At 43.7% G+C, this 16,549-nt stretch overlaps 1 protein-coding gene across 3 annotated transcripts; it reads left to right on the top strand.

Annotated features, from left to right (window-relative positions):
- The first annotated feature begins 7,801 nt into the window (after nt 1-7,801).
- LOC141096601 (uncharacterized) lies at nt 7,802-13,342 on the top strand. Of its 3 annotated transcripts, none has more exons than XM_073583344.1 (2): nt 7,802-7,954; nt 11,188-13,342. In XM_073583344.1, exon 2 carries the CDS (start codon nt 11,196-11,198, stop codon nt 12,903-12,905), a length of 1,710 nt encoding a protein of 569 aa, XP_073439445.1. In that variant the 5' UTR covers nt 7,802-7,954; nt 11,188-11,195; the 3' UTR covers nt 12,906-13,342. The 3 variants fall into 3 exon arrangements, with proteins under 3 accessions (XP_073439445.1, XP_073439442.1, XP_073439450.1); XM_073583341.1 differs by lacking the exon at nt 7,802-7,954 and adding an exon at nt 8,711-8,860; XM_073583349.1 differs by lacking the exon at nt 7,802-7,954 and adding an exon at nt 8,924-8,945.
- The last annotated feature ends 3,207 nt before the right edge of the window (nt 13,343-16,549 follow it).

The following is a 16,549-nucleotide window of genomic DNA, read 5'->3' on the forward strand; positions in this document are numbered from 1 at the left end:
GATTCTCCCCACTTTATAAAGTTCCTTTTAAGAGTAAATGGATCATTATTGGACAGGGAGGAAAAAAACAACGGTCAGCAGACGGCATCAAGGAATTGGCACATGCCAGGGCGAACTGGGCTTGGGGGTTTCAAAGGGTATCTGGATCAATATACTGTGTGTTGGTCAAGATAATAGTGGGATAATAATTAGGAGGCCACAACTCCGGAGACCCTAGTATGTACTAAAGTCTCTGTAGCCCCAGAAAAAGGGCATGTGGGCCATTAAGTGGCCAGAACCATCTGCTCGGTATTCGGGATGTCCTACTCCACTTAGCACTAAGGACGCGTCATGTCCACTCTGTAGGCGCCAAAGTCAATATTCCTTTGCAGTCCATTTTCTCGATCCTTAAAGTGTCTGCAGTGGAAGATTGCATTTCCTAGTAATGGTGGTGTCAGGCACAGGACCCCCGTATTGCTGAGTCTTGCATTGGTTTGCATTGGGTGGGAGAGGATGTGGGAGTGTTGGGGTGCACAAGAAGAACTTACGCATACATTAAATACTAAATCTATTACTCACCAGGATGTATTTCCTGCTAACGTTCCCTAATTAGATGATTACATGATCTCTGCTGCCATATAAATACATTATGGCCGAGGGTTCCTGGACAATGGCATGTTTCTGTCTGATAATAGAGTCTTTTCAGAAACATTTCTCCCCACATCATCTACAGCCGAGATAATTTTACAACTCATTGACACTTCTTGCAGCTCCAGTTTCTCCAGGGAAACATGCAAAATATGGAACGTGGTTCTATGGACAGTGAAATGCCTTGAAACTGGGCAGGACTGAGTGCTGAAGACCAGGAGATACTGGTGGTGCGGACATCCTACTGGAAATCACTTGCATGGGTTAAATTCATAAAGAATAATATGTGGGGCCCATTATACTGTATGGAAGGCAGCATGGGGCCAAATATTCTGTCTGGAGGACTATCTGGGGCCATTATACTGTATGGAATACTATGTGGAGTCATTACTCTGTCTGGAGGACTATATGGTGACATTATACTGTATGGAATACTATGTGGAGTCATTACTCTGTCTGGAGGACTATATGGTGACATTATACTGTATGGAATACTATGTGGATCATTACTCTGTCTGGAGGACTATATGGTGACATTATACTGTATGGAGGACTATGTGGAGTCATTTTTCTTTATGAAGGACTATGTGGGACCCATTATACTGTATGGAAGGCAGCGTGGGGCCAAATATTCTGTCTGGAGGACTATGTGGGGCCATTATTCTGTCTGGAGGACTATATGGGCCATTATATTGTATGGAAGACTATGTGGAGTCATTATTCTTTATGAAGGACTATTTGGGGCCATTATACTGTATGGAAGGTAACGTGGGACACATTATACTTTATGAGGGCTATGTGTGGGCCATAATACTGTAAGGAGGACTATGGGGGCCCATTATTCTGTCTGGAGGACTTCGTGGGGCACATTATTCTACCTGGAGGACTATATTGTGTTCATTTTTCTGTATGGAGAAATATGTGGGGTCCATTATTCTGTATGTAAGGCGATATAGGGGCCATTACACTGTATGGATGATTATGTGGGATCCATTATACTGTATGGAGGATTATGTAGGGCCCATTATACTGTATGGAGGACTCTGCGGGGCCATTATTCTGTCAAAACTATATTGGTCGCTATACTGTATGGATGACTATGTGGACTAATTATTCTATATGAAGGACTATGTGGGGCCCATAATACTGTATGGAAGGAAGCATGGGGTCCATTATTCTGCCTGAAGGACTATGTTGGGCTCATTCTGTCTGGAGGACTTTTTGGGGCCCATTATTCTATCTGGAGGACTATGTGGGGTCCATTAGTCTGTAAGAAAGACTATGTAGGGCCCATTATACTGCATGGAAGACTATATGGAGTCCATTATTCTGTATAGAAGACTATTTAGGGGACCATTATAATGTCCGGGGGACTTTTTGGGGCCTATTACTCAGTATGAAGGACTATGTGGGGGCCATTATATTGATTATATTGTATGTAGGGCTGTGTGGGGATCACAGTTGGGGCATCATACTGTGTTAGGGTCACCATACTTCGTTAGAGGGGTATAGTAGGGTCAGTAGGGTCATCATACAAGGTCATCATACCATGCGTGTGGAGGATACTGTAGAGGAATTCACTATAGGAGTATCATACTGTGTTTGGGTGACACTTTTGTTGGCATCATACTTTATTATCTGTATTATTTATTAATTCAAGGTTTTTAATCCTTTGTTATTACGTATTTGAATTAGGCCATTAGGCCATATGCTTTTACTGCTCTTACATAGCATATTATATTATTCCAGTATGCCCCCTTTGTGATTAAGTATTCATTTTATTCTAAGATCTATTAATTAAAATGTACTTTGTTCGTTGGACAACCCCTCTAAGTTTGTTTCCATATGAAAAGATTCATCGTTTTATTTGATAATAAGGCAAAGTTCCTCAATTGTAGACTTTTCTATAATAAATATCAAAGTTGGCCCACAATTTTATCCACATTTTTAATTTTGGTCCTTTGTGTATTTGAGTTTGACATCTCAGTATCTACAGTAAGTTAAGGCCCCATTCTCTTTATGTTTGTCATGTCGGCGGTCACGGCTGCACCCGCTCCCGCCCCTCCTCCAGCGGCAACCGCCGCTACCTCCTCCTACCGGCGTCCTCGCCGCGGCGCGCTCCCACGCTCTGCCTCCCCTCCTGTGACGGCGCCGCGCTCCTTCCTTAGGGCGCGCGCGCGCACCAGCGTCCCCTCTTCTGCCTACGGGGGGTGGCGCCGGGGGGTGGCACGTACCGCCCGCTTCCGGACCCTAGGGTATTTCTGGCGCGCTCTCTATTGAGAGGACGCCTGAGAGTTGCTGTGTGCTCGCCACGCTGCGCTTTGGCCCCTTTCCGGTTTCTATAGTGCCGCCTGTGTCCTGTCTGTCTTCCCTGTGGCTACCAGCCCCCGGCTCTGCTTCCTTGTTCCCAGTGTTCTCTCACCCTGCATGACCTCCCTGTTCTCCCTCCTGGTACCTCCTTGTGTGCATCCTCCCGGTCCTCTCCCCTCTAGTACCTGCTCCCTGTCGGTCTACCCATCCTGTAATCCTGTTAAGGTCCTCTACCTCTCAGTCCAGTACTCCTGCCTACGAGCGCCTCTTGTCCTTGAGCCGCCCCTCCTGGTACCGGCTGTCGCGGTTCTGTCCTCGGTAGTCTTGCCCCAAACGATCCCTGTATAGGGGTCGGTCTTCACCTGGAGCGCTCGACCCCCGGGGCTCCAGATCCGCGACCCAGAGGGTCCACTCCCGGACGTCCGTTTTCGAAAAACGTCACAATGTTAAGAGGGGTCAGGTCTTTGTCACTCTCTTTCTCTGTAATAAGTGGAGGTGGGAACTTGTCTCTCTACAGTAAGTGGGGGCGGGTCTTTGTCTCTCTACAGTAAGTGGGGGAGGGTACTTGTCTTTCTACAGTAAGTGGAGGTGGGTCATTGTCTCTCTACAGTAACTGGAGTTGGGTCCTTGTCTCTCTACAGTAAGTGGGGGCGGGTCTTTGTCTCTCTACAGTAAGTGGGGGAGGGTCCTTGTCTCTATACAGTAAGTGGAGGTGGGTCATTGTCTCTCTACAGTAACTGGAGTTGGGTCCTTGTCTCTATACAGTAAGTGAGGGAAGGTCCTTGTCTCTCTACAGTAAGTAGAGGTGGGTCCTTGTCTCTCTACAGTAAGTGGGGGCGGGTCTTTGTCTCTCTACAGTAAGTGGGGGACGGTCCTTGTCTCTCTACAGTAAGTGGGGGAGGGTTCTTGTCTTTCTACAGTAAGTGGAGGTGGGTCCTTGTCTCTATACAGTAAGTGGGGGAGGGTCCTTGTCTCTCTACAGTAAGTAGAGGTGGGTCCTTGTCTCTCTACAGTAAGTGGGGGTGTGTCTTTGTCTCTCTATAGTAAGTGGAGGTGGGTCCTTGTCTCTCTACAGTAAGTGGGGGAGGGTCCTTGTCTCTCTACAGTAAGTGGGGGAGGGTTCTTGTCTTTCTACAGTAAGTGGGGGAGGGTCCTTGTCTCTCTACAGTAAGTGGGGGTGGGTGTTTATCTCTACAGTAAGTAGGGGTGGGTCTTTGTCTCTACAGTGAGTGGGGGAGAGTCTTTGCTTCTCTATAGCAATTTGTGTCAGGATTTTGACTTTCTCTGCAGTAAAGGGGACAGATCTTTGCCATTATTCAGTAAGTGTGGTGGGGGGTTGTCTCTCTACATTAAGCTGTGGAAGGGTTTTGACTCACTCTACAGTAAGTGGGGTAATTTCTTTGACTCTCTACAGTGAGTGGGGTTATGTCTTTGACTCTCTACAGTGAGTGGGGTTATGTCTTTGATTCTCTACAGTGAGTGGGGTTATGTCTTTAACTCTCTACAGTAAGTGGGGGCAGGGGTTGTTTTTCTGCTCTTGCGCTCCCATCTACATCACAGAGAAGTGGACTTTCAGCTTGGGGAGGACATTCCACAATGTCAGGAATTATGCGTACTTTAAAATGAGTGGAATTAAGTTAAGAATCAGGACGGTAACAGTACATACTTGACTGGTATGTGCACCAGAAGCAGGATTAACTTGTCCAGGGGGATGAGGGCATTAAGACCATACTCTTGCACAGGTTTTGTGTGAAAGGACAGGTACGCTTAAAACCGGCCATTCATATGCAAAGGTGTACCTTGAAGCTTAAAGGCTCAAATGCAAAATCCATACCAGGACCCCAGCAGCCATCGTCTCCTACAAACACTTCCGACACCATTTTTGCCCAGGGAGCATATATGCTCTTAAAACTATGTGCAGATGGAGCCTTTTTGTGGTTGATCACATCAAAACCAACAGCTGAAGAAAAATACTCAAAAGACTGAACATATGAACAGCAAATGGGTTTTACAATAGAAATTAATAGGAAGAGTATTTTATGTGGTTTTTAATCAATTTTTCTGGAATTTTTTCAGACTGGACCAGCTCCAAAAAAAACCTCAAGTGTGAACATATTCTAATTCTAAGGATCCCAAAGTGGGGTTCTTTTTACAAGGAATTTAGAGCTCTAAAATCAACATTTAAGTAAAAAAAAAACAATAATAATCTCAATACTGGAAAGTGCACATAGTATTTTTTTTAACATGGATTTTTTGGACAGATGTCTTGTGCTATAATTTCCCACCTGAAATTCACATGATATTACATGATTTCCGCAATTTCCAAACTCAATAGCCTCATATGTACAGTGTGCAGAGTAGGACTGGCCCACCAGAAAACCGGAGAATCCTCCGGTGGGCCCTAGGTTCTTCAGGGGCATCCAGACTTTGCAGCCACTTTGGCGACCTTGAGTTGATGAGAAGCCAGCGCCACCATCTGGATTTAAAAAGGATCTCAGTAATTACGAGATAATCAATCGAATCAGCAAGAGAGCCAAATCCTAACACTGTGTATCATATGGCTATACCGTAAGATACAGTGCTTGTTAAAAATTCGCCCTGATCTGAAAAACCCCTTTAATGAAAATGAATTTGTTTTGTATAGATGAAAGTTGGGCCCTCAGAATCCAGTCCTCTGGTGAGCCCAGTGTTGCACAGTATAACACCGATTGTATATATTAGTCCAGACTGTCTAGATAAGGTCGAATTCAGACCGAGGACTGACCGCGGCTCTCCTGACCCGTACTCAACAGCCGCATATATATTGAGAGTCGCGGTCAGTCCTGAAGCCGTGGTCCAAACTCCGTCTAAATTGCAAGCTCCATTTGTATATGGCAGATTGCAATTCCACTACATCCAACAGGGTCCAAAAGGGAGAGGGGGGTGGATAATTTTTGGACAATTTTGAAAAAAAAACTCCTGTTCAGTATAATATGAGCCTTACTACTGAGGCAGTGGTGTAGCTATAGGGGGTGCAGAAGATAGTCCATACCCAGGTCCAGGTACCTAAGGACACCTTCACACGTCTGCATTAGGCTATGTGCCCACGAATGCAGAACATTTCTGCACCAAAACCGGACTCGTTCCCAGAAGACACGCGTTTTTGATGCGTTTTTTTTCCGCGCGTCTTCTGGACTCATAGGAAATAGCTATAAACGTGGACTCTTCCGCAAAATTAATGAGCATGCTGCGTTTTTAACCGCTAAGCGTTTCCTTTGTGGAAAACAATGCATCAATTGGCACAAAAAGGGCAAAATGCATTAAAATGAATGGGATGCTTATTTTAAGCGTTTGTGAAGCGTTTGAACCGGAACAAACGCTTCAAAAACGCTTACGTGGGCACACATGTATGGTCTACAATTCCGAGACTGACCTGTTCGGATGAGTCAGGGGAGATAGCTGTCAGCTAAATAATCTTTCATCCAACAGCTACTTAAAGGGAATCTGTCAGTAGGTTTTTGATATGTAAGCTGACATCTGCATGATGTAGGGGCAGAGATTCTGATTCCAGTGATATCTCACTTAGTTTACTGGGTGCAGTAGTTGCGATACAGTCACAATTTTTTTTCTGCTGCAGATTTAGCAGAGCTCAGAATGTTGAGCTGTGTATAACCCCAACCACATCACTCATTGGCTGCTTTCTGTGTACATTTTGCATAGGCAGAAAGCTGCCAATCACTGCTCGGGGTGTGGTTGGACCAGGAGGCACGAGACACCTAGTCCTGTAGTGATAATCTCCTGCTGATAAAACATTGATTGTATTGAAACCACAAAACACATCCGAGATTTTAGCTGGTGATCAATAGGATAAGATGAAACGCCCTACAAGCAGTGCGTAAGGATGCGTTTCCACATTTTTTTGATGCAGTTTCGGAGTCCAAAGCCATATGGAAGACAAGTAGAAAAAAACAGACAGTCGGGGGGATTGATGAATACACAAGTTTCATATGGAAGACTTGATCTAAAACCTGCTGGAAAAGATGTACCAAATTTATTAAGCGTCATATGCCTATTAATACATTCATTGTGTCACTTATATTAATATTTTACGCCACATTTTGGACTACGGTGAGTTATGCCTCCCCTGCCTTCTATGCTTCATCCATCTTTTTTTTTTTTTATTTATAAAAGGGCTGATGGAAAACCGCAGCAAGTCACCAAATTTTTCAACAACTTCAAATTGCACAAAAAAAAATGCATTTTTTTAATCCATTCCTAGGTTTGGTCACGTTCACCCAATGCATTCCACGATTTTTTGCTGAGATTGTGCAAAAATTTTATTTTCTTTTTCAAACAAATGAAAAGCAATGTGTGAACTTACTTAACCTTTGGCTACAAAAACTGCACCAAAAATCTCAACGTGGAAACATATCATAAGGATAGGCAGACTTTTATCCCAAGTCTGGAAAAAAAAAAACATTTAAAAATTGGGTTTAGTTTTATCGCAAATTGTTCAGGTGTGCGTGATTTTTTTTTTTTTAAAGGAGGAATATGTAAAATAAATGCTTCTTGCCTGTAAAAAAAAAAAAACAAAACGCACGAGCGGAAAAAAAAGAGACCGAAAACCGTGCAGACTTTGACGTGCGCTCCATAAAAAAAAAAAATGCAATGTGTCTGTACGACGTTAATGCGGTGTATTACCTGCAGTCCTACGTAAGGGACCAGGTAACGCTTTGTAATAAGAGTGGCGCCATATGACACTTTCGGCGCTGCTACTTCTGCTGATATTTTTCCCTATTCCCAGGAGCGGTGACACATACTGAAGGGCAGTGGAGTCTTTCTGCTTTTGAGGTCTTCAATACAGCAGATGTAGGGAGGGGAGCGAATGTAAAAGGCGAGGAGAGGAGGGGGATGGTGAATACCAGATTGTACCTCTGAGAGGGGAGCATCTGTCACTCTCCATCTTGCTCTCAGTCCTAACCCAACCACTCCTGGTTCTGCTGCATCTATCGCTCCCAGGCTTGGATACATCTACCAGGTATGTAGGTAGGATACCGGTGTGACCGGTGCTGGGCACCGGACAGCTGGTGGCGGGCTAGGTGGCTAGCTGGCTAGCATCGTGTGTGCATATAGGAGATGTACAGATAGTGCTGCATGCCAGATCCTTTGTTCTGAAAGACCCTACTGCAAAGCTGACTGCAGCAATACCCCCCCACTCGTAGGAAGCGATGGCCAAACTCCCATGTAATCCAAGTTTTCATTCCAGATTGGATTTCCTTTTTTTATTAATTTTGCCCAATATACAAAAACTAGATTAATATCCCTATTACCTGTCATCGTAATTCTCCTGCCAACTAGGATACTTCTTCCCACCTCCGCCATCCCCTCCCTCCGCCATCCATGTGCTTCTAGTTCCGCCAGAGTGTCAGCTCTGCGACCAAGAAATTGTAGGGTAAGGGTTAAATCTCGGATATATTTGCCCGTCGCCGTCTATTTTTCCGAATTTCCTTCCCCCCCCCTTTCGTAAATCTTACGGCAGATGGGTTGCGTGATAATCTCGACAATCCTACAATTATCTCTAATAATTGTAATTAAATCAATTTGCATCTGTTACATCCAATTTTTTTTTTTTTCCTTTTCTCCATCTGCTGGTAACAATGGATCTCCACCCTGCGATGAAAGGGTTAAACAGTGCATATCCATATCCAATGGGAATATATCCCAATCTCTATTGTTCCGGGCATTTAACCCGTGATCTGCCGGAAGGGCCCTTTTAATCATGACCGTGTAATTCTTCTGGGCTGGACCCGGTATGGCACACGCTTGGTTAATATCCTCCCAAATGCAGGACCTTTTATCAGCTGGGTAAGGAGAGGCACTTCCCAAAATGATTTGCAGCCTGCAGTAGGAGAAGCAGCATTGTTCCTTGTGTGACCTGGGCAAGGTAATAGATGATGGGGGCTGTAGTTCAGATCCTTGCAGTTGTGGCAGATGATAGAGATATTATACCAGATCTGCTCCGGAGGAAGGTGGGGGTCTTCCCTTGCAGCATAATGGTGCATTGCTCCTGCACCCCTATGCCTGGCAATGAGGGATAGTGATGCCTGATCCAATGAGTTGCATGCACCTTTTAACATTTTAAATGCATATTTTAGAAAAAAAAATATTTTTTTTCCTTTTTTAAAATGTGCAAAAAAAAATACATGTGGATTTTAGCATTCTGATCACTGTGATATTTCTACATTTGTACAGCTATAATGTCATTGTATGTGTGGACTTCTCCTTGCACATGGGTTACCTGTAGTAGAGCATATTAGGGCTTTTGTTTTTGTTTTTTGTGTTTTTCGTGTTCCAATTAGTGATGACATGCTTTGTATGCGATCGTCATTCATTTCCATGGGTGCACGCTCTGCACCAAGGCTGTGTAGATTACCTGATACGGTTGGGGTGAATGCACTTGGATTAAATGTTATAGTAACTTTTTAATTTTTCGTGTATTAGGCTTTTTTTTTTTTTTTTCCTTTTAGTATTTGATTTTTTTTACGAGATCTTAGTTTCTATGCGCATGTCAATCGCTGCAGATCCGCTCCATCTGTCTTGTAAAGAATGGAGCCAAGACGTGTGGTTGATCACTATGGTCGATTACGCGACCAGATGGAAACCAAGCAGGGTGGTGGGATAAAGACCAAGTTGTGTCGTTGTACAGTGTATTGTTCTTCCCTCTATAGGGATCCATGATCTTTGTATGGTTTTCCTTTGAAGATTTCAACTAGGCTTATGACGATGCACATGTTGAGAAATGCATCCCTCTGATTTATGACTATTGTAAAAGTTGTTGCCACTGGTGCTATGGGCCGTGCCCACTGCGGTCCCTTGGTATATGGACTGGTGGATGTAGTCATCCAGAAAACTCCTACCTGGCTGAATGTAATGAGGTTGATAGGTTACCACCTTGATGACCATAGTCCCTTTCCTCTTTAATTGGTCCTGGTTATTCTATTTATTATAATCCGCAGTTGAGCTGTAATACCCAATCCCATCAATGGATAAAGGTGGCGCTGTTTCTTCAGTAGCAGTAGAGGTGCCTTTGATTCCCATTGTATATTGCTTGGATCATTTTTTGGTAGGGGGTAGTGTCTGACCTCAAGCGCACACCGACGCTTTCACATCGGGACCGGCCGCGGGTCTCCTGTCCCAAACACAACAGCATGGGTGGTATGAGACTCTGTTTTGGTCAGGAGACCTGCGACCATTGCGTACTTGTACCATGAAACTCTAACACGTGCATGCCGCCTAAAGGTGACAGTGATCGTTTAGTGTTGCAACCCCTTTTTGCACAGCAACTTGATCACCGGGAAGCTGCAACCAGCCCCATTCACTTCAATGATGCTGTCTGGGGACTGGCGAGCCGGTGTGAAGGAGTCGTGGCACTGGATTGGAAGTAGGGCCCCTTTTAGTCTGTGGCGATTCAAGATAGGCAAAAAATTTGGCTCTGTGTTCAGTTTGGTCCTCAAGCCAGACCATGGCAATGTTTTCTTCTACGCCAGCAATCGTGGGTGCCTCTGCCATTTACTAGTCCCCCATGCTCCAAGCTGTGATGTCTTGTCACCTTATGGATGGGGGGTCCTAGTAAGCAGCAGGGGACCTCCGTATGCTGGGCAGAGGATTGCTGGTCCAGCTTGGATGCAGGACTTTCTTGTTCGTATCTAGAGGTGATCCCAGATGGCTACACCCCATTTATGCCATATCTTGGGAATTGTAGCCGAATATTAGCTTGTTTCTTTAACAATTGGCCAACTTTACCCACTGTGTACTAATGGTTTAATCCGTGCTATACAACAAGATGCCTTTGTCTGCTGACAAATGTCAGGGGAAGACAGTCCACCAATCTGTCAGGCAATTAAGGAAAACTTCAAGGCGCAAAGTCCCAGTTCAGCTTCTTTCCTGTGCATGGAGGAGAAAATCTGGCCATCTGTCAAAGTTTATGGTTCATTAAGGAAAGTAACGAGTGGGTGTGCGGGTTACTGTAATGGGTGCCTTCATTTATGGTACTTGCACTCCTGTCCTCTGTGGCACCTTGAGATGCATTTGGCTATTGACCACTTGTGGTTTTCAAGCCAAGGCTGCATCAGCTGCCAGTTCTTGATTTTGAATTTTTTTTTTTTTTCCCTCCAAGCAATGAATGTTTTATGATGGGAAGAGGTTGATAAGAATACTGGGAAATAATGCCAATGATTATGTTCTGATGATCTTCCTTGCTTGTCTTCACAGTAATAACAATGGGGGCAAAGTTGAGTAAGAAGAAGAAGGGATATTGCCTTGGTGCTGGCAAAGATGGAGAGTCCACAGAAACAACAGAGGTTGAACAAAAAGAAACAGAGACTCAGTTGGGACAAAAAGATGCAGCAGAACCAAATGGAGAAAAAAACCCTACCGACCAAACTATGAACAATGGTGCAAGTGAGGAACAGAAGGTTCCAGTGGAAAAAAACAGCACGGAGGCTCAATCTGGTAAAACTACCAAAGACGATACAAGTAAAGACCAAAAGTCTGAAGGTAAACCTAATGCTGAACAAAAAAAGGTAAAAGAACCTAAACCAGACCAAGACAAACCTGAAAATATGGAGAGTTCAAGTACATCTCAGCAGACAGCTCCAGAAAGTGGTAAAGAAGAGAAAAGTCAACCTGTAGAAAAACCACAAACTAATCACGACAAGGCAAAAGAGTTAGCTGCTAAAGAAGAACCAACTCTGGAAGCCAAGACAGTAATGACACATGAAAGTTCAGAGCCGAAAAAGCAAAACCAATCTGTGACCGAACCCTCAGCTCCTACACCAGAACACAAAGAAGAGTTGGCCAAGTCAGTACCTGATCCAGAGACTAAAGTGGAGGTAGAGAAGATGGAGAAAGAACAAACTCCACTGCTGACAAAAGCTCAAGTTTCAGAGCAAGAAACAAAAGCACAGAAACCAGTCCTGGATTCTGTGAAGGGGGCAGAAATGCCCCCTGAGGTAGTTGAGTCATTAGTCTCAGAAACTGTTTTGGTAGATCCTGTTTTGCAGGAACCAGTAGCTAAAGTGGTAAAACCAGAGCCTGTGCAAAAGGCAATAGAACCAGAGCCAACTGGACCTGCGCTTCCAGAAACTGTACCAGCTGTTGAGTTGGTAAAGCCCAAACCAGTAACTGAGCCTGTGGAGTCAAAGACTTCTGAAGAGCCTATACCTCTTGTCCCAGTGATCAAGATTGTAGAACCTATGGCCAATCCTGAATTGGTGCCTTGTTCAGAGCCTGAAAAACTAAGTGAAACTAGGCAAGAAACAGAATCTTTACCTGAACCACTGCCATCAAATGAAGTGCCTGACTCTGTTAAAGTAGATGAAAATGTAGAGCATCATGAAACTTTGGATCTGGTTACGGAATCGATAGAAACCAAGGCTTTTACTACTGAATGTGTTCCAGCAGAGCCACCATCTGTAGAGAAGGTTCCTCATCAGGATGTGACTCTTGCCGACAAAGGCCTCTCTCAGCAAGCTGTAGAAGAAATCCATGAAGGTAAAGTCCAGGACATAATCACCGCTCAGCCGGAAATGGGAGATGAGAAAATCCAACATGAAGTTAAGGACGAAGAAAAAGAAAGCATCTCCGATAAAGAACCAACAGAGCAAGGAAGCCAAGAGAAGAACAAAGACTGTAAAGTTCCCGAAGAGGTTGTCTTGGACACATCAAAAGATAAAGACCATGAAGGTACCATAATCCATGATGGAACTCCAGATAAAAATGCTGAAGCCAATGCTGAAAACCACAAAATGCCTGCTGAAGAATTATCAAATGAACCTTCTGCGCCACTAATCGTGGAGAAGCATGGAGTCAGTAATGGCTTACCTCTGAAGGAAGAAGTGAAGGTGCACCTTGAGAATGGATGTGACAAAGACCTCCATGAGCTTAATGGTCAAGGTGAAGGCCATGAGATTGCAGTATGCAATGAATAAATGCATGAGGCTTTTTGTTTATTGCCAGTTCAAAGGTGAAATGATCCATATTCTGGTGAACTGTCTACATCGTCTGTGACCAAATCCTCCATGAAAAATTTTAAGCGTTTGAAGGCAAAAAATAAAATGACCCCCCCCCCCCCCCCCCCCCTCACCCCTTGACCAAATCTTTTATTAGTGACACTTGCCATATCCGATTCTGCCAAATTTATTATAGCTTAACTTATTGATCGAATCTCCTGAAGATAACAAATTAAAATTTAGGAGTAATATTTATATTCATGTTTTTTCTATTTGATGTTCCGAAAGGCCAAATGTAATGCGAAAGTGACCAATGCCCAATGGAAAAAAAATCCTCATGAGCTTAACCGGATGTTCAAAAATGTCTTAACGCATGAACTTCACAATGTTTTCCACAAATAAAATGTCATATTTAAGTTTACGCTGTCCGACCATTTACTATGTGTGAGTGTGAGACGTCGAAAACAAGACTTCGACTGAACTTCCAAAAAAAAAATTGAATTCCAACATCTTTGGCCCATTTCTCTTATCTTGACACATTTGGATCAGTCATTTCAGACAGTCTGGCTGTAGCGTCCCTCCCTAGGATTAGTGATGAGAAGTCTGGGAAGGGGGTCTGTGATGACTTTGCCTTGCATGCCTAGTTCTGAGAATATCCAGAAACCATGTCGGTATGGCTGTGACAACTGGTGTTCTTATAGATGTAGACTCAATAAGAGGAAAACTTGTGCCATGATATGTTGAAAACTTCTTAATTCTATTTTAAATCTCCTATAAAAAAAAAATAAAACTTTCCTATTTTCCACACTGGCCACTAGGCCTAATATAAAACTTCACCTCTTGTTCGGCACACAGACATGAGCAGCAATAGTCCGTCTCGAACCCTATTGAATTTTATAGGCAAATTTTATGAGTGCGCACACATTATTAAAGGGAGGAGGAGATGATCTGTGCCATATGTTATGGTGGATCCTGTGTTGTATCTATTTTTTTTCTTTGTCTGTGGTGATAACGAGTCTGCTGAAAAGTCATATTTCTGTAATTTTCAGGAAGTACGAATCTATCATAGCGCGTGGTGGAAAATTGAAAAATTGAATTAATCTCTATCACTATATAAACAAAAACATATTTGTTATAAAAGAGAAAAATACTTTAAAGCGGGTTGTGCCGCTGACGATATAAGTTCTAGGAGAGAAGTGGGGAAATGGATGATTGCATGAAACACCCTTGCGATCGTTGCTACGAGAGTAATTAAACCGATCACCTCCCTATTTTGATAATTTGACACTCATTTAATGGCCCTTGCAGAGAAGCTGGACACGTGTCATCTTCCTTATCTGATGTCCTCCATGCTCGATCCAACCGTACGGTGATCTCATAAATGTGGATTGACAACACCCCTCCGACCGACTACATGTTGGTGGGACGGGTCACGTCAAGCCATTGTACTGTAAGGGCAATTTCATGTTTCTAAAAGACTGACCACAGACCTTCGAGGGAAGAGACCCCCGGAGAGAACAAAAGAATCAAAGGAAGCTGAACTCCATGGGCTGTTCAATGGATGGGCTTAAGCCTCCGTAGGAAGTAGCCTAAAACCTTCTAATGGGGATGTTTATCCAGAAAAGCATAAATATTTATACAATGTATGTAACGGAACAAAAAGACAAATAGGGTTCAGTTCCTGTTTTAATACATGACTTCTGAAGTTTGAAGATTTTTTTTTTTTTTTTTTTTTTTTGGCCTGGTTTTAAAGGGAATCATTCTGCAGGATCAACCCTCCTAAGCCGTCTATATGGGCATGTATGTAGGTCATAAGAAGCTGAATAAAATGATACCTTGAAATCTTCAATCTGATATCTTATTCCAGAGCAATTCACATCTCGTATGTAAATGAGTTGCTAAGATCTATGGGCCAGACATAGATCTCCCCAACAATCTGCCTCCAGAGTTTACTTATAAATGCATTACCAGTGTGAGACATGCAATGTCTGACAGTCTGCTCTCCTGATCTACATGTCTCACACTCGTAACACTTCCTTTTTATGCAAAATCATCTCTGAAGACAGATTTTTGGGGAGATCTATGTCCGGCCCAGAGATCTTTACAGTTACATATTCTGGAAAATGTGGATTTCTCTGGAGTAAGACATCGGATTGCAGATATCAAGATATCCTTTTATTCAGCTTCTTATAACCTGCGTGCCCCTACAGATGGCTAGGGGGGTTGATCCTACTGACAGCCACTGAGGAAGCTTCCACAGCACTGTAATTTTAGGGTGTGTGCACACATTGTGGATTCGGCCGCGGTGTACAGTACCATTAGAACCTATGTAAATAAAAACTGCAGTGCACACGTTGCAGAATTTTCCTCGTGGATTTGCTGTGGTTTTAAATCAGCAGCATGTCTCTGTGCAGATTCTGCAGCGGTTTGGCACCTGCTCCATGACATGTGGAAAACCGCAGGCAAATCGGCAGGTCTCTTGACCTGTGGATTTAGACAAATCCGCGCAGAAAATTGCGCAGCATAATACGCAACGTGTGCACACACCCTTAGGGTTTGTACACACAGGGCATAAACTGCAAGTTTGGATGTGACGTCTAATAACCTTATACTGTAGATCTCTATGCTGTTAGGTTGGGGTTTACTGTAATAGGAACTAGTCTGGTTGTCTGGGGGGGGGGGGTAAAAAAAACAAATAGGATCCTTTTGATGCTCAGATGTTGCATCCATTTCCCACAGCCAGATACTTTCCATAAGACAGTGGGAGAGACGGGTTTTTCAGAGCGTTGACCCACTGAATCATTCTGCCAAACTCAGACCCAGTTCCATTCATTTGAACTATAAGTATTAATGTTTTAAACCATATAACTGTTTTTGCCTTTTGGGTGTGACTTAGGCCTTCCTCCACATATTGGGAGGATCAATCCCACTTTTTTTTTTTTTTAAAGTCTATGCAAAACTTATATGGTTGCTATTCTCCAAGACTATATAAATATCAACTTTTTGGGGGTGGCCATCTACTAGATTACAAAGCCTCAGTTGAGCTGATGCAAGTTGACTTGCAGGACCTGGTTCCATCGGCCGGGCCAGTAATGAGTGACCACTGGCTGGGAGACCTGAAAACCCCTGGCATCCGTGGCTCTTCTTTTATTAGACGACCTGACGCAACGTCATGAGATATCATGCCAGGCTGGCTAATCATGACATTTTCAGGGCTCCCGTCCAGTGGCTATAGAGTCCTGACATGGCCGATGGACCAGGTCCTGTGAATTGAGTCGTACCAGCTCTAAGCTGCAGCGACGGTGGCTTCAGCAGATCAGACATGCTCTTGTACAGCAGCAACGCTCGGCCTCCTTGGTGAGATCAGCACCAGACCTTCCAGCGCTTTAGTTCTGCAGCATCATTGCTTTTTCCAGTAAGTGACCTCACTGATAAAATATAGCTGGTGACTGGCCTTTAACCTGCCAGCAATGATTTATACGAAAACCGTTAATGGTTTATTACTCAGTGCGCTCCGCAGCGTCTAGACAATATCGCGGCTGCCACTATATAAATTATTTTGTTAAAATCTTAAAAAAAAAAAATAAAAGGTCAAATAAAAAAAAAAAAAAACTTCGGCCAGC

The sequence above is a fragment of the Dendrobates tinctorius genome, unplaced genomic scaffold, assembly GCF_039654945.1.
Source record: "Dendrobates tinctorius isolate UK_male_01 unplaced genomic scaffold, ASM3965494v1 ptg000009l, whole genome shotgun sequence".
In the NCBI taxonomy this organism is placed as follows: Eukaryota; Metazoa; Chordata; class Amphibia; order Anura; family Dendrobatidae; genus Dendrobates; species Dendrobates tinctorius.